Genomic DNA, 20954 nt, shown 5'->3' with positions numbered 1-20954 from the left:
CAGTCGTGCTCCGTATCGGTGTATCAAGTATGTCCTGCTAGAAGTCGTCCTTCTGGTGGGCAGAGGTGACCCCAGCTGAAGCTGGCTGCCCGGTAGCCGTGCTGCTCGCGGGCAGCACCCCGTCGGCACGGCAGCATCCTTGGGGATGGTGTTTCCATGGGAATCTCGTTAGAGACAGTCAGCTGCTCTCTGTTAGGACCAGAAACTTGGTTTTGGCTGAAGAAATCACGTTGCAGCTCCCCGTCTCCTTTAACCATGTTACAGGTAAATGGTTGAAGTATAACCCTTAGCGCGTGGCCGCGCGGATCCCAGCCTCGGATTCTTGTGTGTCCCGAGTGAGGAATCTCTAATTTTGTGCAAATGGTGACAAAGCAATAACTTTCCTCTCAACCCTGACAATTTTGCTGGATTGAGATGCTGCATTGGGGGATTTTCTGTGTGCGAGCCTTCTGGCAGTTGCCTCAGAAGTACCGATATAAAATTATCTTTTCTGTTCTTACCTGGAGGAAAAATAAACAGATGATGGCAGAAAGGAATTAAAAGCAGCAGAAAAGATCTTGCAGCCACCTTTCCCGCTACAGCGGTGAACGCAATAAAGGATGTTCTGTGGATGCTGAGAGCATTTTTTCCAGATCTTTAAGCAGAGCTAATATTAGTGTTTGTAAATACCGAGATAAGCACCTTCTCTGGAATTATTTCTTTTGTGTTCTATTTATTGGTTCAGCTGGTCGTATGGGGAGGGGTGAAATAGGAAAATTTTGAAGGGCTCTTGGACTTCTGACGTGGTTCTGCTGAATAATTAATGTTTAAATAGGCTTTTCAAATGCAGAGATTTCAACTTGTTCATCGTTCGCGCTCGGTGCGCGCTTAAAACCTTGATGGCAGCAGTCCCCGTGGTGCTGTTGTGCTCACAGGCTGTTATTTAAGCATGCAAATTAATTTTAAGGGACACTATAAACCCAGGCAGCTGTTAATGCCTGCGCGTGAAGTGTAGCTTGTTTTTAAAGTATTTCCTAACCTCAGAATAACGTGAGCCGCAGAGGGTCAGCTCCACCTGTGGTGGGTGTATGAAATTGGTAGCAGGAGGTGTGTAAAATACCAGGGATTGCAGCTGTTCGGCCAGACTGTTTTACTGGGATAAGAAGCCAACAAAATGTGAGCGATTCCGGACTTGGGTAGTGTTTTAAGCAGCAAATGGGGCACAGGGCGCAGCGCCGCGCGTTGGTCGTGGCGTGCGCTCCCGGCACGCTGCTGCGGCCGGGGGCCTCTCAGCGCTGGAACGGCTTCTTGGAAACGCGACGGTGTGAGTCCTAAAGCAAAGGTACGGCCCCAGGCTGTGCCTGGCTGTGATTCACGCTTCTGAGAGGAGTGCGTGGTCTCCAGCGCGGTTTGTGCTGGTGTCCCTCCCACCACGGGCAGTGGGGTTGCGTGGAAGGCTTTTTTTCTTTAAGAAGGGAACGATGAGACTTGCGCTTCCACAAAACGGGCTATCGGTGCCTCTCACTTTTAGGAGAACGTGGCAAATCTCTGCAAGTCTCTGGATGACTCAAAGGAGTCGGGAAGTCCTTTGGTGGACAGGGAAGGTCTCTGTACGCATCATTCTTTTGCTTTTCTCTTTTTTTTTTTATTAATTTTATTTCTTTAGCACCAGTTTGTACTTGCCTCTTGACGTTTCTTTTGCCATCCTTATATTTTGTTTCCCCAGCATGGATTTATTTTTTTGCTTTTTCTAATATTCATCTGAATAGCCTGCGTACCCAGATTGCCGCTCGTAAAAATTCCCTGCTTTTGCTTTGTGGGATGATGAGGACAAAGCTTTTAATGCACCGACTGGCAGTTACTTAACAGACCCAAAAAACGCCAAACCCAAACCCCACACCTTTTTATTTTGTCGGAACGGCAAGACTTTAATCCATGCCTAAATACTGGAATCATCACGGCTTTGCGGGGTTTGCAACTTATATTGTTCGTCAAGATGTTTCAGCTTTCAGTAAAAAACTTCACCCTTCTGTTATCTGCGTACCAGTGCGCTCTCAGCGCCGCGTATGTGCATTTGAGGATGGTCGTTGGCCAGACTCATGACGATCGTTGGTTTCCTTTGAAAAGAAATACAAGAGCAGCCTTGTGGCTCTGCCATTGAGTGCCGTGGCGTCATCCAGCGGGAGATTTGGGGGAAAGCAAGCTTCGGCTGTTGGAAACCCACCTGGTGCCGTCTTTGGCGGGTGCCCATGGTAGGGACGGGCAGGAGGGCACTGCACGGTGGGAGAATGCTGCTTCTGGCAGAGGTTGCCCAGGTGAACCCGGTCTAGACGGTAACATTTCCTCGCATCTTAGAGACTGTCGATTTCCAAAAAACCTCTGTTGTTTCGCCTTGATTTTTTTCAGCTTGTGGGAGGAGTGCTGAGGACCCAAGCTCTCCGGTAGGAGTTGAGAGCGAGCATGGCGTCCCGGAGAGGGAAGAACTAGCCTGGCAAGTAGCAAAAATATCAGTGTATATACCGTCGTTCTTGCTTTCTCTTCCCAGCTGATAGGATTGAGCGTCTCCAATGGAAAGGACCAGCTCGTGGTCTTCCACACGAAAGACAACAAGGATCTCATTGTCTGTCTCTTCAGTAAAGAGCCCTCCAACGACAGCAGGATCGGAGAGCTGGTGGGAGTCCTGGCGAGCCACTTCAAGAGGTCAGTGTCGGGGAGGGATTTTGTTGACAGCTCAGCCTAGCGTGCCAAATCGGAAACTTCCCTCCGGTCGTTTTGATGCCAGTCTTGAGCTTCATCTGTCTGTCTTCGCTGTATTACTAGGATACCAGAGCAACGGTTTTTTCCTCGCGTTTTTCGGATGTGTTTTTTAGCTACCACACTTTGCCTGCCCCTTCTGCCTTCCCTGTACGTGTTTGTTAGAGCATGGCTGTTTGGGGCCAGATATCGCTGAAGATGCGTTTTGAGTGTGTCACAACGTCTCCTGAATGCTTCTTACAGCCGAACTCTTAACATAGGAAATTAAGATACAGCTATTCGTTCCTCAGATTGCTCCCCCTGCCCCCACTATCAGCAGACGATTTATTGCTTGAGCTGTAAAATGTCATCTCTGTTTCCTGAAAATTGTCTCTCTTGTAAATCAATGTGCGAAAGCTGGTTTATTGCTGCACCGAATACTGAAGTGGTTGTCTCGCGTTGAGCTTCTCGTAGCTCCAGCTGAACTAGCAACAATCACCTTTACACCGTAGTCTGGGGACTGTCCGGACGGCCGTCCCAGCAGCGACTGGTTTGCAGGCAATGACAGAACAGTCGCTCTGGAGAGAAATGGTGTGTGGAGTCGCCAGCCCTTCAGGGCTGTTCCCCTGCTCCTCCAAAACGCGTTCTCGGGAGGGCTGATGTTGAGCAGCATCACGTGCAGCGTCGGCCTTTGCCGTTCACAGTATCGTGCTCCATTTGTGACCCATAAAGAAGAGTCTTTGTGGGTAAATAGTCACACAGTGGAAGTGGATTTAGGTTACGTTAGGTCCCTGGGTAATTTTTTTTTCATGAATTCAAGAAGAACCTGCCGGTTTAGCCACTTCTCACCGCTGCTGGAGGTAGGTGTCAGCTTCATTTGAAATGAATTCTCGGCATAGCTTGGTTTGGGAAATTCAGTGCTGAAAAGCGACAGAAAACACTCTCTGTTTTTGCTTTTACCTAAATATGGGATCATTTCAACGGTAGCTTATTCCTGAAGGCTCAGGAGATTATGGGTATTGTAGAGCAACACACTTCATTTGGGGAATCCTGTGAAGTAGCTGGAGTTCTTTCGTGTCTGGCGTGTTTTGAACCCAGGTGACATCTTCTTCAGCTAGCTGCTGCGCCTCGCGGCCTTAACGAGCCTCTGAGCTGGGAAACCATTGATTACACTCCAGATCCTGAAACGGTCAGCGTTCAGGCTGCCCTGGTTTGCCGTTCCTTCGCCTTGGACACTACTACAAAGTACCCAGCCTTTTTATCACGCGGTGGGGGGGCACGTGTGCTTCGTTTTAAGAAAGTACGTTGTATGGCCATCCGTCTGAAATATCGCACTTTTCATATAAAAGTATGGATTTTCAATTTCTTACGCTGATTTTAACAATGGCATTTTTATCTTTAAAAAGAATTAGTTTTTATCTGATCACTGTCTGTAGAAGACTGACAGTTAAATACATTTTTATGCTCTTTAATCTTCACTTAAAACAACATTAGCAGGTTTTCTTAAAACAATATTAGCAGGTTTTTTTACTGCTTCAAATGACAAATCTCAGCACAGCGTGTTAAATGGGAGAGCTGGTCTATAACCCCCTTTTTTTTTTCCTGCAATAAAAGTTTCCGGTTTAACGGTAACGTACAGGAACAGCTCACATTTAATTTTCCAAATAGCCAAATGTCATGGTTTCCCGCTTCAAAGCGGCATCTGTCAATCAAAATAAAAGGAAATATTTTCAGCCACTTTCCGTTTTCTAAGAGTAAAACAACCCTGTCAGTGAGTGGGATTAGCTGACCCCTCGCTTGAGAGGCACTTTGGGAATTCCTCATTAAACGGGATTAGCTGAAAGTCCCCGCGTGCCTCGCGGCGAGTGTCGGGTTCTCGGTCCCGCCCGTCAGAGGGCGGTTGCTCTGAAAAGAAAGTGGCTCCGGCACTAAGATCTTAAGCCTGAAAGTTCAGTCGCTGGGTGACCCTGAGCTGGGACTTCGGAGCCCTGCCCCGGCGGGGGCGCGGGGAGCAGCTCCCTCGGGTCCCCGGGGGGGCTCGGGACACACGGAGTCGTTTCCAGCCATCCCAGCATCAGTCCCAAGCCCCTGCTGGGAGGTTTTGGCAAGGGTAGGGCTGCACGCCTGCCCTCGGGGGTGTGTGGCCTAGCAGGTGATGGTGCTTACACGCTTGTGGAATAAAATCGTGTAAAATTTTATGCCGTTCTGTATTAGTCTGTAGGAAAGATGAGGAGGAGGCTGGCGGTGACATCTGTGCTGAGGATGCCTAAACCTTCTCGTTCAGAGAATTATAGAACCATGGAATCGTTATGGTTGGAAGAGACCTTTAAGATGGTCAAGTCCAGCCGTTAACCCAGCACCGCCGAGTTATCGCTCGATGCTTTGTTTCGGTTTTTAGTATGTTTCCAAACTCTTTGACCTGGGAACTTCGACGCTGACACATCATGCGTTGGGAATTTTTGGAAATTTTCAGCAAAAAATAGTTGAGGCATAATGGCTTTGGGTGCTGTTGCTTTTGGAGAAGTTACGTTTCCCTCTTTTTAGGCATAAAGGCTTCACCTTTGGGAACGTGTTGCCTGAGTTCACGTCCCTGGAGGGGTTCAAGGCCAGGTTGGACGGGGCTTGGAGCAACCTGGGTTGGTGGGAGGTGTCCCTGCCCAGGGCAGGGGGGTGGAACGAGATGATCTTTAAGGTCCCTTCCAACGAAACCATTCTATGATTCTGTGATCTTTCCGCTTCCCCCATGAAAATCTGCCTGAAACTGCATTTTTTAAAAATTATTCCTAGTAGGACTTTTCTTTACTTTCAGGCTGTGGTCACAAATCAGGATTTATATAGCGTAAAACTAACATGAGCTGTGAAATTTTGGGGTAGTGACTCTGCTGAGAATATAGGATATCTTGAATATAGAATCATAGAACGGTTGGAGTTGGAAGGGACCGCTAGTCGAGCTAACGGGTGTTTGGGTCATACTTCTAATATATCAGCTGGGTTATATTTTCTTTTAAGAATGCAATTACTTAGGTAACTGAATTCCCGACAGAAACGATGGGAAGGCCAGCTGAGATGCTGCTGTAGTGGCCACAGTAAGTTCAAGCCCCCCGGCAGAGCAGTATCTAGACGTGTCCATCAACTTGAGGTCTCCTGGGTGTTTTCCTTGCTGCTCTCTGGTGGTGCCCGGCCCAGAGCCCGTGTGCCAGGTGAGAACAGCTGGGATTAAGCAGAGCGCGTGAAGTAGCTGGGAAGATCCTCCTGCTGCTCCGTGTGTTGGGTGGTCCCTTGTAGGAGCAAGCGTCTGAAACGGGGATGACGGGGCTGTATCGTGCTGCCGGGCAGGAGGAAGAGATGCTCTGAGGTGATGAGGGTACCGCCTTGCTCTCCGCGTCGGTTGCCGAAGCACTTGCTTGCAGTGGAGGAGGCGCAGCTCTCAGAAGCTGTAGATGTGGCCACGGTGTCCCTTCACGTGTTGGAGCCCATGTGCAGGAGAGAGGGACCCAAGGAGCTCTTGGGGGAGTGAGAATGGACATCAAAGGGGAGGACTATCAGCCAGGAAAGGATTTATCCTTTCCATCTTGGATGGAGAGGGAATCTGGATCAGGGAGGGGAGCGATAGGACAAGGGGTAATGGTTTTAACCTGGAAGAGGGGAGATTGGGATGAGATCTGAGGAAGAAATTCTTTGCTGTGAGGGCGGTGAGCCCCTGGCCCAGGTTGCCCAGAGAAGCTGTGGCTGCCCCATCCCTGGAGGGGTTCAAGGCCAGGTTGGACGGGGCTTGGAGCAACCTGGGCTGGTGGGAGGTGTCCCTGCCCAGGGCAGGGGGGTGGAACGAGATGATCTTTAAGGTCCCTTCCCACCAAACTATTCTCTGATTCTGTGATCTTTTACACCCACGCTGCTTCATGGTCCTTAAGCCTCCAGAACACGTCTCAGCGGATCAGTCCAACGTGCAGAGGACTCTATCTGGGTGTCCTTCGTTGCTGTACTTCACCAGAGAAGACCCGATCATAGCCAGTTTCCAGAGCACTAATTGCTTTTACTCTCATCCTCCTGTGGCTCTCGCGCTGTGTGCGTCCCCTCCTGTGTCCGCCCCTCCCTGCAGCGTGATCCAAACTCCGTGGGTTGTGAAGGCAGCTCAGATGTCACCACCCAAGGTGACCGAGACCCGTCCTTTGTCCCCGAGCACTGTGCTCCATTCTGCAGCACGCCCCAACTTAAAGAAGGTATTATTTTTGGTCTGTGTTAGAAGACAGACGGGATTTTCTGTCTGACTGCCCCACGCAGTTCAGATGGCGGTGGATCCGTGGCCGGCTCTGGTGGGTGCTTTCTGTTCCCCTAATCCCCGCTTTGTCTGCCACCGCCGGCGCTGGGCTCCTTCCAGGATTGCTGAAGGGAAGGGGGAGTTAAAAGAACAGTAAAAAGCAATCCCTGCAGAACTCCAGCAGAAAATCACTTGCCGAAGGATAATTTTGTATTTTCCATTGCACTTGGAGACCCGTCAGCCAGTTTTAATCATTAGCGTGCACTGGATTAATTTTCTTTAGTTCTGGGTTCTTAAACTGGCATGCCTTGGAGCGTTGGCACCGCCACGCTATTGACCAAGCAGTAATTCATAAAAACGGATCTCCCGCGTCCACCGCGGGCTGTCGGCTCCACGAAAGCCTGTTACCCCCGTCTTACTCCGCGCAGGGCTCCCCTTGCCTTGACACCGAGGTGTCCTTAGCAAGATTACGTCCCTCGCCTTTCCCTTTTCCTCGCCTTGAGCGTTGTCGTTTGGCTCCGCCTGTGCGCGTCGCTGCATTAGCCGAGCTGGCGGCGATTTATTGGGTGGTGGAAGTGGAGAGGTTTGGTTATGAGACTGAGCGTCACGTGGGCGTCTGTCCTCGGGGTGTAATGCGGGAATGTCACGCTGTGTGTGTATAATTTATACGCACGTACGTAAAAAAATGGGGGAAATACACGTATCTACATATATATGCATAACTGTAAAAATTGGGGGAAATACATGTATGCATTTATATATGCATAGTGTAAAAATGTGGAAGGTATATGTATATACTTATATATGCGTGTAATGCAGGAATGCGAGCGTGTACGCCTAATTTATACATACATATGTAAAAAATTGGGGGAAGTGTATGTATATACATGTATTTATATATGCATAGATGTAAAAATCGGAGAATATACGTTTATATATGCATAGATGTAAAAATGTGGACAGTAGATGGCTATGTGTGTGTATGTATATACAGATATGTATATATATACATCCGTACATGCATATACGTATGTGTGTATACATATATACATACATCCCCAGGTTTTACATGTATGCATATAAAGATATGTATATACAAATATATGTATATAGAATCATAGAATGGTTTGGGTTGGAAGGGACCTTAAAGAATATGTGTATATACGCATGTACCTATAGTATATATATGTGCAGATACGTATATATACAGATATGTAAAAAAAGTCTGGGGAAAATCCGTGCCCTCAGCCTATCAAAACAAACCGAAGTAGACGCCGGTTTGGCGTCAGGTGCGGAGTTTGCCCAGGCGTCTCTAGCAAAAGGCGGATTTACGTGGGGAAGCGCATCCTTCCAAACCGCCCCTTTCTCTGCCGGCCGTCGGCAGCGCGGGGGGCACACGGGGGATACGATACAGCTGGGATTAAAGCCTTATTGTGCCGAATGCTCTAAACAAACCCAGCCTGGTCCAGAGGGTTGAGGGTGTGCGCGGCCGGGGAGCCTGGCAGGGGGAAAGCGGAGGGACCGGTGCTGGGCTGGGGCTGGGGCATGCCCAGCCTCGGGCATCCAGAAAAGCCTTTTTTTTGAACAAAAGAAAGAAAGAAAAAAGTGTATTTCTGACCCCTTTCCTGGTATTCAAACCTTCAGCCATAAATCCTGGTTTCACTAGAATTCCTTAAAACTTCGGATGCCCCTAATCCCCCTGAAACGACATAAGTCGACTGTCAGAATAAAACCTATTGCGGGCAATTTGGGGAGATTACATGTATTGGGTACAAATAGAACTCGCAAATGGGTTTTTTTTCTGGGTTTTTTTGTTGTTTTTTTTTTTTTTGCGCTTTGCAACAGTTCGTGTTGTGGCAAACGAAGCTTCCTGCAAACGCGTCAAAGTGAAAGATTTTAAAATTTCGCCATTATCTAAATAGTGGTGGTTCAGGTTAAGCTCCGAGAGCGCTGCCTACCCGCTGGTTTGTGTTCGTAATACCGACGCGGAGCCGTTTGTCAGAGGGATGGAAAGAAACCCTCTGTAAATACACATTTTCAAGCCGTTGTTCCGTTGCGCGAGGGTGAGGACAAGCATTTTACACATTTTTGGTGCCGTCCTTTAAAAAAAAAAAAGACAGAGGAGATTCAACATGGTTCGGTTTTGCTCGCTTAGGGAAAAATCCTTCAGCTTAATTATGAGCACGGTCTGGGACACAAATCATTCCGTTGGAGAGCCCGGTTTGATTAAAATCGATTCAATATCTTTTATTTGACTTTTTTCCACTGATAGAAAGAAACAAACCTTCCAGCTCAGGCCCCGGGTACCAGGCAAGAGGCTAAAACCCTCCGATTTGTCATAAAGATGCACTTTCATATCAAAACTGCCCTGATTTCCATCAGTTTAAAATTGTTCCTTTCTTTTAACGCGGTTTGCCTTTTTCTTGTAGAAACCTTGATTTAACCGCTGAGACAAATAGATTTACACGCGGGTTAGAACAGAAGCGTCTTCCCTGTAGTCGGCGACAATCTGGAGGAGGGACGCTGGGGGTTCATAATCTCGGGGTTTGGGGACAAAGAAGGAAAGAGGAGCCCAAACTGGGATTTGGAACCAGGCGTGTGGTGGGGTGCTGCTCACCGAGCCACCTCCCTCCCAGGGAATCGCCATTTCGTAAGGCAGAAAAGCCTGCGCGCACAGGCAGGCTGTTACAACCGCTGGGATCAAATTAATCTGTCACTTCAGCTTTGCCAACGCCGCGAAAGCGATGCATGAAGTGACAATGGGTGTCAGCGGCGCCGGCGGCCCGGCCGGTGATGGCAGCTCTTTAACTGGAAGTTTCCATCCACGCCGCCTGTGATTTCTCCTAGGCCGGAGCGGATCAAAAGGAGCTGAGCGCCGCTTCGGAAAAGCGAGTTGGAAACAAACTGCTTCTAAATTGCTATTTAATACGATTTGTCCTTTGTCGCCGCTGCCAGCTAACCCGTGTTTAGTTGTGATTCAGCCGTGCCAGTGGCTGACACCATTGTTAGCGGCGGCTGGAGCCTGACAAAGGACCAGACTTTATTCATATCAGACTCTTCCCTAACTCTCCTGTCAGCGCTAGAGCTTTGTTTTCGTACGGCATTTCTATTCGTAACGAATTTGTAGTAAAATTCTGCTGTGTTTGGGGAGGAGAGCCCTAAGCCCACAGTTAGCTTGTCGGCTTTTAAACGCCAGGTACGCGGCCCGGTGGAAGGATTTTCTTATGCTAAATAAATAAATGCACAAACTGAAAAAGTTGGCTTAATTCTCTTAGTAACTTGAAAAAAAAATAAAAAAAAAAAAATCTAGGATTTAGCCGAGATTTACCTTAGGCTAATTTATGATCTTTATAATCATCTCTGGCAATTCCGGTGTAGGTGCGTCGACCTCACGGTTGTAGCTTGGATTGGAAAATGCCACTTTTCCTTTTGGGAAATACCTTGCATAAATTAAAGATTGGTTTCTTTGGGTGACTCCAGGGCACGAAGAGGAGGAGCGCTAGCACACTCTCTTTTTTAATTCTTTCGTATTTTGGGAAACGTTTCTTCGGCTGCGACTGAGTTTTTCCAAATACTTGTCCCGCTGGAAGGGAACCCGTTAAGGGTCTCGGTGGAGGATCGTTTTCTTTCTTAAAACTCATCTCTGCTGTGACAGAGTTTGTTCTGAAGTGGGTCCTGCGCTCCCTGGCCACGGAAGCCTTCCCCACCGCACGTTCCCGTGGAAAAGTAGCTTTTTGTTACACTTCTTAATGTGTTCCTGGCAGGGGAAAAAAAAAAAATGTTGTCTCCTACAGTCCCGGATTTGTAATATTGGGAGTAAAATGAGCTCTGCAGAGGGGCTTGGGCTTTCAAGAGGCTGGGTTTAATTTTTGCAGCAAAATTGTGAATCCTTTATTTGAGTATTTGCCCTCTTCGTCTAAAAGTAAATTTTTTTTTGGCCTGATAACATGAATAGTAGCAATTTATTGTATTTTATGGCTTTCCGTTGAGTACGAAGAGGTTTATTGGTCAGTTTTTCCTTCCCTGCCCTGCCTGTGTCCTATTCCCGTTGTCAGCACACGAATTCTGCTGGAAATCCGCTGGAAAGAGGACTCTGCTGCGGCTGAAGCACGTTCAGGTCGCTCTGTACCAGCGGCTCCGTGTAGCTGCGATGCTTCCCGGTCTGTGACCCAGCACCTGGATGCCCAAGCCCCGTGAAACGTGCAGGGTCCTCCTGGGATGGGGATCTTGGTAGCAATGAGGAGTTTGTGGAGCTTGACGTGCTTTGAAGGAGATTGGCTTTTCGGATGGGGAAGTTGCTTGTTTTTCGACAAGAAATCGTTTTGCATTTGGGAAGTCTTATTCAGGGCACTTAAAAAAAGTCATGGATTACTTTGAAAATTCCGAACCAGCTTTCCACGGTCACTGTTATTCCTGTGAAAATAGCTCTGCGGTGACCCAAAGGTCCTCTCCAGCCCATCACACCAGTGCGATGCCTCGTTAACGAATGATGTTTTGTCTTATTAACCTTTTGCAAAGTGTCATTTCAGTGGCCCAGCTCATTCCCTGTCTCCAGTTTATGGATCTACTGGGCTGAAACAGGTGAATCCTTTCTGGTCTTGGACAGTCTGTGCTATAGCAGCAGGGCGAAACTGGAAGGATTATTTGTGGTCTGGGGTTAAAAATATGGTTTAGACTGTCCGAAGCTGTGACACGTGTTTCGCAGTGTCTTCGAATAGAAAATTCAAACCCACCCTCCTCCTCTCTAGGTGTTACAGAAGCCATCGTGCTTACGAACGTTATAATATCTGAGAGCGCTTAACATTTCCTGTGCCCTTTTATGAGGCTCTGTCCGGCTCCCGCCTGTCCTTGGGAAATCTATGATCGGAAGAGAATGGCAATTAGAGCGCGCACGCCTGAGCGGTCGTTGTGGTGCAGCGATACGGGGTTCCTGCATTCCCCGGCTCCCGCACCGGCCTTCCGACTCGAGATTCCCTTTGGCTGCTGCCTGCTGTGGGTTTTCCCCAGAGAAGGTGGGAATAGATCAATGGGGATGTTTCATCTTCCCAAAATGTTTCTTCAGGGCTCTTTGCTATATTCAGTGTATTCATCATCACACCTTTCTGACCGTATTATTATTTTCGGTCTTGAACTACGGCTCTTAGCGTTCGCTCAATGAAAATTTGACATGAGCCGTCACCTTGCCCGCTCTTAGCAAACTGAACAGAAGCAGAAAGCGTCTTCGGAAGAGCCTTTGGTGGCACGAACTGTAGCACAAAAATCCCGAGCCACGTCTGGAAGCCGAGCGCGGGGCCGTCGGAGCCAAGCTGCCGGCTGTACGTGCGTGGTTGCGCAAGGAAAGGTTGTAAATACTGCTGATCTTGCCGTTGGTTTAATTCTCAACCAAAGCATTGGCTACCTGCTGTTCCAAGAGCCTTTCCTCTCCCGTAAACAGATGGCCCCACGTTGGCCGGCCTCACCAGGGCTTAGTTTCACCAGCAAGTCGGTATTATCAAGCTGTCAAAGGACCCATCTGCCCCCGGCAGCTGTCCTGGCATCCGCCGCCCTGCGTGCTGGGAACCTCCCCGCTTCCCAAATCTCAGCCATATAGAACTTGTATATTTTTTTTTTGTTTGTTTTATTTGGGCAGGGGGGTTGTAATTCACGCCATCTGCCTCGTGTGCTTGAGCGAAGAGATATTCCATTTGGAAACAAGCTGGTGGGGAGAAGTGAGTTTTTACCCTCCCCTCGTAGTCTGTGGCCTGCCGTAACTACGCCAGAATGTTTTAAAAAATGCAGCTTTGGACTCAAAACAGGTACGTTTTTGATGTCAGCACCGAATTTGTGCAGGTTCTGGTGTGTTTAGCGCCAGCTCTGCCACCGGCTGTCAGAGCCTGGCCAAAACGTGGGACCCGTTTCCTTCCCTGTATCGTGGGGCCGGGGCTGCCCACGGCCCCCGGAGCTCGGGGTTACAAACCTGCCGGATTAAAAACGCCTCACGGGCGATGCTTAAATAGTAGCGTAACTTGATGCATTCCCCGTTGGGTTATAACGAGTCGCTTACGGGGTAGTTTTCCTACCTCGAGCCTCGTTATTTCTGATGAAAGGTGCCCCGTGGACCCCAATCCGGATCCAAGCTTCCGAGCTCTTTAACTACGCACCTTCGATTTTGCAGAGAGCTGCTAAATATCCAAAGGGTGCTTTTGTAAAGATGAGGGCAACAATTATTGTCAAGGCTTTAATATTTTTAGAGAGATTAAAATTTAATAAAATAATGACGCTCACGAAATTTCTCTTCCGTTTGGAACAATGGGGGAAAAGGCGCATTTTCTCTTGAAGTCTTTGCGTCTCCGGTAAGCCTCGTCAGAAACATTCCTCCTACTTTTGTACGTTCTTACATAAAACAAAGCATCGTAAAAGTACACATTAAGAAAACTTCCCTTCTGGCTTTCTGCTTTATAGCCAAAAGTTCTCCTTTGAGCTTGTTCTCCTGCCATTTATCTCTTGCCCACTTCATTTCATCTCGCGAACTCGGTATTTGGCTTGTTCTGCAAAAGGCACTCGAGGGTTCTGTCGCTGCTCTTTCAAAAGGAATTAGCGACTTTGGCGCGTAACTTGGAGGGTAGGTTTGGATTTGTTTTTTCGGGGAAGCGTGGAGCATCTGATAAAGTCTGGAGGGGGTAAAGGCTCCTTGCTCGGTGCCTGGCATTTTTGGAATTGGCTGAGGACCTTAATTTTTTTAACAGAGACTAAATACGTGGTGAAAAATATCAGGTCCCAGCAATTCCTTCTGAAGCCAAGGTCAAATAAACGAGTATTTAGACGTGGCCGTGCTAACCCGACTTTGCAAAAAAAAACAAAAAAACAAAAAAAGAAAAAAACAAATATTTTATTTCTTGACAGACTTCATGGCTTTTATTTTGTCTTTTTACAACGGTTCCAGAACCTAGTGCCTGAGCTTAAGTTTTAAAGCTCGTGCTAAAAAGCAGGCTGGAAAAAGAAAAGCCGGTCCCCGGAGTCAAGTTCACAGCGTTAAAATTGAAGTGTATCTAATTAATATATTGAGCCTGGTGTATTGCTCTCCTTATAAATTCTCCTTTCCCAGCTCGTCGTTCTGCTGCCGTGGTCCTTACCCTAAAATCTGAGTGAAATAAGCCCTCGCGTGTTTTGTCCGCGCTCTCTTCTTCCCCCTTTACTGCGCCAAAAGCCTCAATGAAGCCGCGTTGGGGTTTTTTTTTAATGTGATACGAAAAAGATCTGCAGAAGCGTGGTGGTGATAATTTGTGTGGTTAGTTTGAATGTGTTGGCTTCGTTTCAGCCCTTCGGATCCCCAAATCAGGTTTCGTTTGCTATTGCTTAAACATCGCTTTTTTTTCCCCCCTTTTTGCCAAAAAGGTGCGTTGAGAATGATCCGCGGCAAATTGCCCGTTCAGTCTGCTTTGTTCATAAAGTCAGGCTGAAAGTGTTTGCTCCTGCCTGTAGCTTGGCGGTTACGGGTAGTAATTTATTAACCAAATAGGATGATTTAATGCTAAATTAAGAGAGAAGGGGAAAAAAAAATCGGCTCTCACGTCCTGCGACCCGCGCTGCCAGGGGAAACTCGTGTCGCGGCGAGGGTTGGAACTGGGATTGGGCACTGGAATTGGGGTTTCCCAGGCACGGAACATCAACTGCGTCCGGGGACGAGTGACATCCATCAGGAGATGGGGTCGTGCCCCGGACGGCTTCTCCCTCGGCAATGCCGACTCTCTGTAACACAGCACCGCTAAGGCCAGGCTCCGAGCGAAGCCGCTTCCAGTTTTATCTCTTAGAAAGTAGAATTTCTTCCTTTTCGAGGCGCTATTTCTGCCACCCTGCGGAGCGGTGTGAGATATAGGACTGCTTCAGGGATTTCCCCTTCAGCAGCGGGCACTGCCATGGCTTTCTGCTGCTCCCCATCACCTTCCCGGAGAGTCCTGCCTGTAAACGCGTACGGTTCGATCTGCATCTTCGGAGCACGCGGCTTCTCGAGGAGTTCGTGTGCCCGGGATAAATCTCCCTTCAGCGGAGCCAGCTGGAGTTCAGGCATCTCCCCCCTCCAGATGTGACGGCTGGATCCTGCCTTTGTGTATCGCAGGCTCCAGAGGGGAACACTGATGTGAGCTGTGTTGTTCCCGACGTCTGCGCCACGCCGCTCTATGAGCCGTGTTATCGCTTCAAAATGCTTTAAAAAAAAAAAAAAAAAAAATAATAATTTCCACGTTAGAAAATGTCACCTTCAAGAATCTGGCCTCGGAAAGTGCTGCTGGTACCAGGCTAACGGGGCAGGTCGTATTTAGAGCTGTAAAGCCTGGAAATGATCAAAGTGACATGCTGGTTTGCCTTGAAATCCAGGTTTTTTGAGGCAGAACATCAAGTACTCGGAGAGATGTGTGTGGGGAGAGGCGGCAGACGACTCGCCGCGCAACTGCTGCTTTTCTTTGGAGGCACTAAATGAGCTTAAACCCAAACGGTGGTATTTGAACTGTTGCGAGGAGGATCTGCCATGACAATCCTTCTCTTTATTGCTTCGATCAGTGGCTCCACGCTCATCTTCCCACCCTACTCGAGCCTAATCGCGCCGTAGCCATCTCTCCGGCAGCTCCACGGTGTCCTTGGGGCACGCTAGAGCAACCTGACTTTTCTGGGGGGTTCACGTGGGAGCGCCTGCGATTATAGACGCCTTCGGCATCTCGGCGGTGCTCGGCCGACAGCTATTACCGAGAGACGAACAATGAACCATTTTCTTCCTGCGACGCTCGCTGGTTTGATAAATAGCTGGCACCAGGCGCTTCATGTGATGGGTTTGTTCCCCGTGGAGGAGAGGGGAGAGGTTTGTTTGCCGAGTCCCCTCGCCTGCCCGCACTCTGCGGGAATGGGGGGGTCCCTTACGCTCTTTCATTACAGCTCCTTTCCTTCAACGGATTTCATCCACCTGCAGCGCTGAGAGGTGAGCGCCATCCAGGTGATGCGAAACCAGCTTAGGAAGAGCCCAAACAAGCTCAAAGGCGTACGAGCTGCTCTGGCTTTATGGGCCTTTTCCTTTTCACTCGAAAAGTTGCGGTAGAAGGAGCTGCAGGTACACGCCGGCCACGGGGAACAGCCAGGAATTCCTCCAGGAACGGAAAACTCCTGAAATGCTGGAACTTTCTAGGAGCATCGTTTTCTAAAGCGTCCGTCTCCGCGTAGATCCCCGAGGAGCTCGAGCAAACCGGCGCTCTGCCTTGCTCTCCCACTGCTCAGCAACCGAGGTTTGCAAAAAATGTGCTCGTTTGGTTTTTAGAAGGCAGAATTGAGCAGGATATAAGCTTGGGCTTGAAATAGCGTTGCAATAGCGTTACTCCTGCACATCTGACAACGAACCCAAGCTCATCCCTTCTTCCCGCTCGTGCAACCACAATCCGATTTTTGCGGAATATTTGGGAATATCTTTTTCCCCTTTATTTTCCCCTTTTCTCCTCTCTTGAAGCTCCCTCTCCAGATGAACCATGGCAGTGCCAGTCACCCCGTGCAGGCTGGCAGAGCATGACGTTCTATGCCGGAGGGGAAGGAGCCATCCGACCGTGGGAGCGGAGCAGCTCGCTTTGGCCTTGCTTGGAAGCCAGTGGGATCCTGTGCCAAACACGGCAGCATCTTGGATCCAGCGAGAGCACCGCAGACCGCTCTGCGCCGAAGAGTCGCAACGTGGCAGACGCTGCGGCTTTGCTTGATGGGTTGTTGTCCTCCTCCTGGGGTTTGAGCGACCAATGCAGTTTAGGCCTCTATCCACATGGTGAAGCTCTTCTGGCTTCCCAGCACGGGGCAGAGAGTGTGGCATCCGAGAGGAGGCAGCTACTGCCATGGCCACCCTCCCTCTACGGCCGTGGCCACCCTCCCTCTATGGCCGTGGCCACCCTCCCTCTATGGCTGTGGCCACCCTCCCTCTGCTGCCAGGGCCACCTTCCTTCTACAGCCATGGCCACCTTCCCTCTACAGCCATGGCCACCTTCCCTCCGTGGCCGTGGCCACCCTCCCTCTATGGCTGTCACCACCCTCCCTCTGTGGCTGTGGCCACCCTCCCTCTGTGGCCGTGGCCATCCTGCCTCTATGGCTGTGGCCACCCTCCCTCTACGGCCGTGGCCACCCTCCCTCCATGGCTGTGGCCACCCTCCCTCTACGGCCGTGGCCACCCTCCCTCTACGGCCGTGGCCACCCTCCCTCTATGGCTGTGGCCACCCTCCTTCTATGGCCGTCGCCACCCTCCCTCTATGGCTGTGACCACCCTCCCTCTGCTGCCATGGCCACCTTCCCTCTACAGCCGTGGCCACCCTCCCTCCGTGGCTGTGGCCACCCTCCCTCTGTGGCCGTGGCCACCCTCCCTCTATGGCTGTGGCCACTCTCCGTCTACGGCCATGGCCATTGTGCCGTGGCCACCCTCCCTCTCCTTTTCCCATCCCTCCTCTGTCCCACCTCTGTGCAGACACACAGTGCCCCTCAGGGCTCGTGGAACAAAGGGATGGTTTGGTTTCCTTCCCAATCATTCCCAATCTTATTTGCTTTTTTTCTTCCCCCAAACAGTACAGAAGCAGCTCCTGGGGCAGGGAGGAATGCTTTGAGGTGGATTTCCTCAGCGCTAGAAACCTGAGAGGTGGGGAAAAGAAATCAGAAAGGAAGGAGGATAACGTGCTGGTTCCGTGAAATCCCCTTGGCGTCAAATCCCAACCCGCGTTTCCCCGTGTTCCTTCGCAGCAGCTACCTCACAATGCCCCGTTCCGCACTCGGTGTCCAGGCAGCAGCTCTGCTGGGCCGGTGCTGGTGCTGGTGGTGCTGGTGGTGGTGGTGTCCACGCAGCTCTGAGCCAGCTCATCGCGGAAGGTTTGCCCACGCCAGAGGTACAAGGTACTTATTTCAGAAAGATAAGGCACGTTTATTTCCCTCTGGATACGCTCCGCACCTTGCTGCTCTCGCGTGAATTCTTTTCTTCGCCGGCATTTCTCTCAAGCCGGGGCTCCGGCGGCTGACTGCAAACAAAACCAACAACAACAACAAAGATCCGTCGTGATCATATTTACTGGTGACCTACTTAAAATCCTCTTTCCTCATCCTCTTTTAGTGTGTGTGCTAAAACGCTGGCTGGCTTGCCGTCTCCAAGGAATTGCTAGCAGAATGATAATGAATGCAAAATGTGGCCCCTCATTTGTTTAACGGTAGTTTCTGAAAAGACAGGGTTTATTTTTTTTATTGCATCCTTTAAGACTTCTTTTATTCCCCCCACTTGTGATGCATTATTCCCATTTTCGGTCTCCTGGCTCAGAAGCCTTTGTGTGCCGATTGCAGGCAGCGCTGTTGTTTGAAGAGATGCCATTAAATCGTGGGATGCCTTAATCTTTTGATCTTTTTTTTTTATTTGATTTTTTTTTTTGAGGAAAATTAGGCTTCTAGCTCGGTCCTGGAGAGTCTGAGCTGGGTTGTCAAAGGCCTGTGTTGAGCGTCATTTTTTTTCTGGTGAAAATGATCCAACAGGGGTGATAATTTAACAAATGCTTGACGCCTATTCGAGTGTATTTTTGTAGGGTTGTTGTAAATGGGTTTGCAGTCCAGGGTAGAAAGTCATCAGCGTTGTGCGTATTTCGCCTGTCAAGTTTTCTTCTCCCTAGTTTTCCTCTTTGCAAATTCATTTAGAGGAAGACTTGGATGTTCCTACTTGCTCCCCCAGGCGCCGGAACGGTGCCGTTAGGCAGAAAGGACGTATTTATACTGGCACACACACGTGTCTGTGTGGATACTGTGATTAAAGTGTCTGTTTTGGATGCTCGTGGTGGAATGTGTACACGGGACGGATAAACGGATCCTACCTTTGCTAAGAATATCAGCAGGGTGGTGTAGAAACCCACTGGATCGCATGCGTAAGGGATCACGCGTTTCTAGTGACTCAAGAATCCTTCTGGGTTTATCACTTTGGGCCGCGTAAAGCATGCCGTCTTTTCGTGCCGGCCGAAATTCCCTTATCTCTAATCAAAAGAGAATTTGTAAGCAGATGTATGAAAACACAACGTGAAAAAAAATTACCACTGGGTGGCTTCTGCGTTTCTTGGGGCCTAATACGTCTGCGTTACTGGAGCTAAGCCCTGCTGTCTTTAGGCGTATATAATACATTCGCCTTCTTGCAGTCCAGATAATTCTTGTTTTCTCGCCAAAGCCTTTTGCGTTCGGGGTTATTTTCGTGTGCCTGGTGGTATTTGAGCTGCTAAGGGAGCGTTTCCCATCTTCTCCCAGACGGTCCCGGTGCGGCGTGGGTAGGGCAGGACATTGCTTCTGTCTTGTCCCTGCAGGAGGTGACAGTAGTAATGGAGACGGGGGGAGAAGGTAATTAGCTCCACTATACTGGTAAAACCACTCAGTATCTATGGAAATTAATTCAGTTTCTGGCTCCAGGGCACTAGCTTGAAATTAGACTGTAAGTAATGTTTTGTTCTCTTTTAAGTAGCGAGGAGGAGCTGGTCAGGACGGAGCATAAACACGAGCAGAGTTTCCTGCTGTCGGAGTTGCAGACTGCTGATTCAGGAGCAGGAACCTCATCTCCCGGTGCGGCTCCTCAGTCAGACGCCGCCCGTGGCTGTCGTGCCCCGTCCTTTGGGTGGAATAACTTAGGCGTGATGACTGCCCTTCACAGAGTGAGCGAGAAGCCTTCGGAGCGGGTGTCGCTGCCTCCTTAGGGAAATCGGGGTCCATGTGCCTGTTTCCGGGTGATAGTCCTCGTCCCTCTTCCCTGTGGCGTTCACAAGCCGGTAGGAAATAAATAGGGATTGACTGGAAGAGCCGCCAGGAGAGTTCTTGCGGCAAAAAGCGGCTGGCTGGAAGGAGGGAAAAATCAAGATTGCAGTGAGGAATATTGTCGGCCGGGGTCCGTGTCCCAGGAGTTAATCTGGGCAGATGAAGCAGAGTATTTAACAGCACGCAGAGCAGGCAGGCGGCAGTAAACAGCTCCGGTGGTGTTGACCGGAGAGTCTTTGTTACAACCAGTGGGGTTTTAATGGACGGCGCCTTCGTATACACCCACTGACCTTACGGCTGCGTAGGCTCTGATGGCTGATTTCACCTTAAAATGCACATAGAGCATGTTCCTCGTTAAGAAGCATTGATCAGCCGTAGTGTCTTATCTCCCTATCTTCTTTAATTTCACTTAATCTTCCAGAGCCTGTGGTAAAAATTAATATCCCTAGTCCACGGGGTGCCTTGCATAAAGCATTTTTACATATAAATGGCACAATATATCCTGTAACAGAGATGTGATTCATAGGCTATTACATGTTAAATCTTAGGTGGAAGCCAGCTAACTAATTTATACAAAGTAATTAGACTCTGAATTAAATGCACAAAAGATTATATTTTTTTCTCCGTTCTTGCTTTTCCCTGTGTGAACTCAGATGAGCTGATACCGGCAAAGGGGAAGGTGTTCTTCTTCCTCCATCCCCCGTCCTGGTACCCGTGGGGCAGTCTCATGGGGCCGGCTAAGGGAGGGTTTATAGCGATGGCTCCGTCCTTACGCTGCCCTCTGGGACTGCTCACCGAACGAGCTCCCTTCCAGAAATTACTGGTTTGCAGTCGGGCCTCCAGCAGAAATATGTCATATCTGTGTTTGCGGAGATCGCTGTGAGAGTGTGAGGTGGTTTATTGATGTACAGGTACAGAACAGTCAACAGCAATGAAATAAACCCTAGAGTCACAGACTGGTTTGGGTGGGAAGGGACCTTAAAGGCCACCCAGTGCCACCCCCTGCCCTGGGCAGGGACACCTCCCACCAGCCCAGGTTGCTCCAAGCCCCGTCCAACCTGGCCTTGAACCCCTCCAGGGATGGGGCAGCCACAGCTTCTCTGGGCAACCTGGGCCAGGGGCTCACCACCCTCAGAGGGAAACATTTCTTCCTTAGATCTCACCTAAATCTCCCCCTCTTCCAGTTTAAAACCCTTCCCCCTCGTCCCATGGCTCCCCTCCCTGCTCCAGAGTC

The 20954-nt window shown here is 49.5% G+C and overlaps 1 protein-coding gene across 2 annotated transcripts in view; it reads left to right on the top strand.

The window, feature by feature from the left end:
- The window catches only part of MYO1D (myosin ID), a 172046-nt gene that overhangs the window by 104276 nt on the left and 46816 nt on the right, over positions 1-20954 (top strand). For both annotated transcript variants that reach the window (XM_063354968.1, XM_063354969.1), the window contains one exon: positions 2525-2679. In XM_063354968.1, coding sequence (XP_063211038.1) covers positions 2525-2679 — 155 coding nt within the window. The remainder of the gene's footprint in view (positions 1-2524; positions 2680-20954) is intronic.

Source organism: Chroicocephalus ridibundus, chromosome 17 (genome assembly GCF_963924245.1).
Source record: "Chroicocephalus ridibundus chromosome 17, bChrRid1.1, whole genome shotgun sequence".
Taxonomy (NCBI): domain Eukaryota; kingdom Metazoa; phylum Chordata; class Aves; order Charadriiformes; family Laridae; genus Chroicocephalus; species Chroicocephalus ridibundus.
This window is presented reverse-complemented; position numbering and strand designations above follow the sequence as displayed.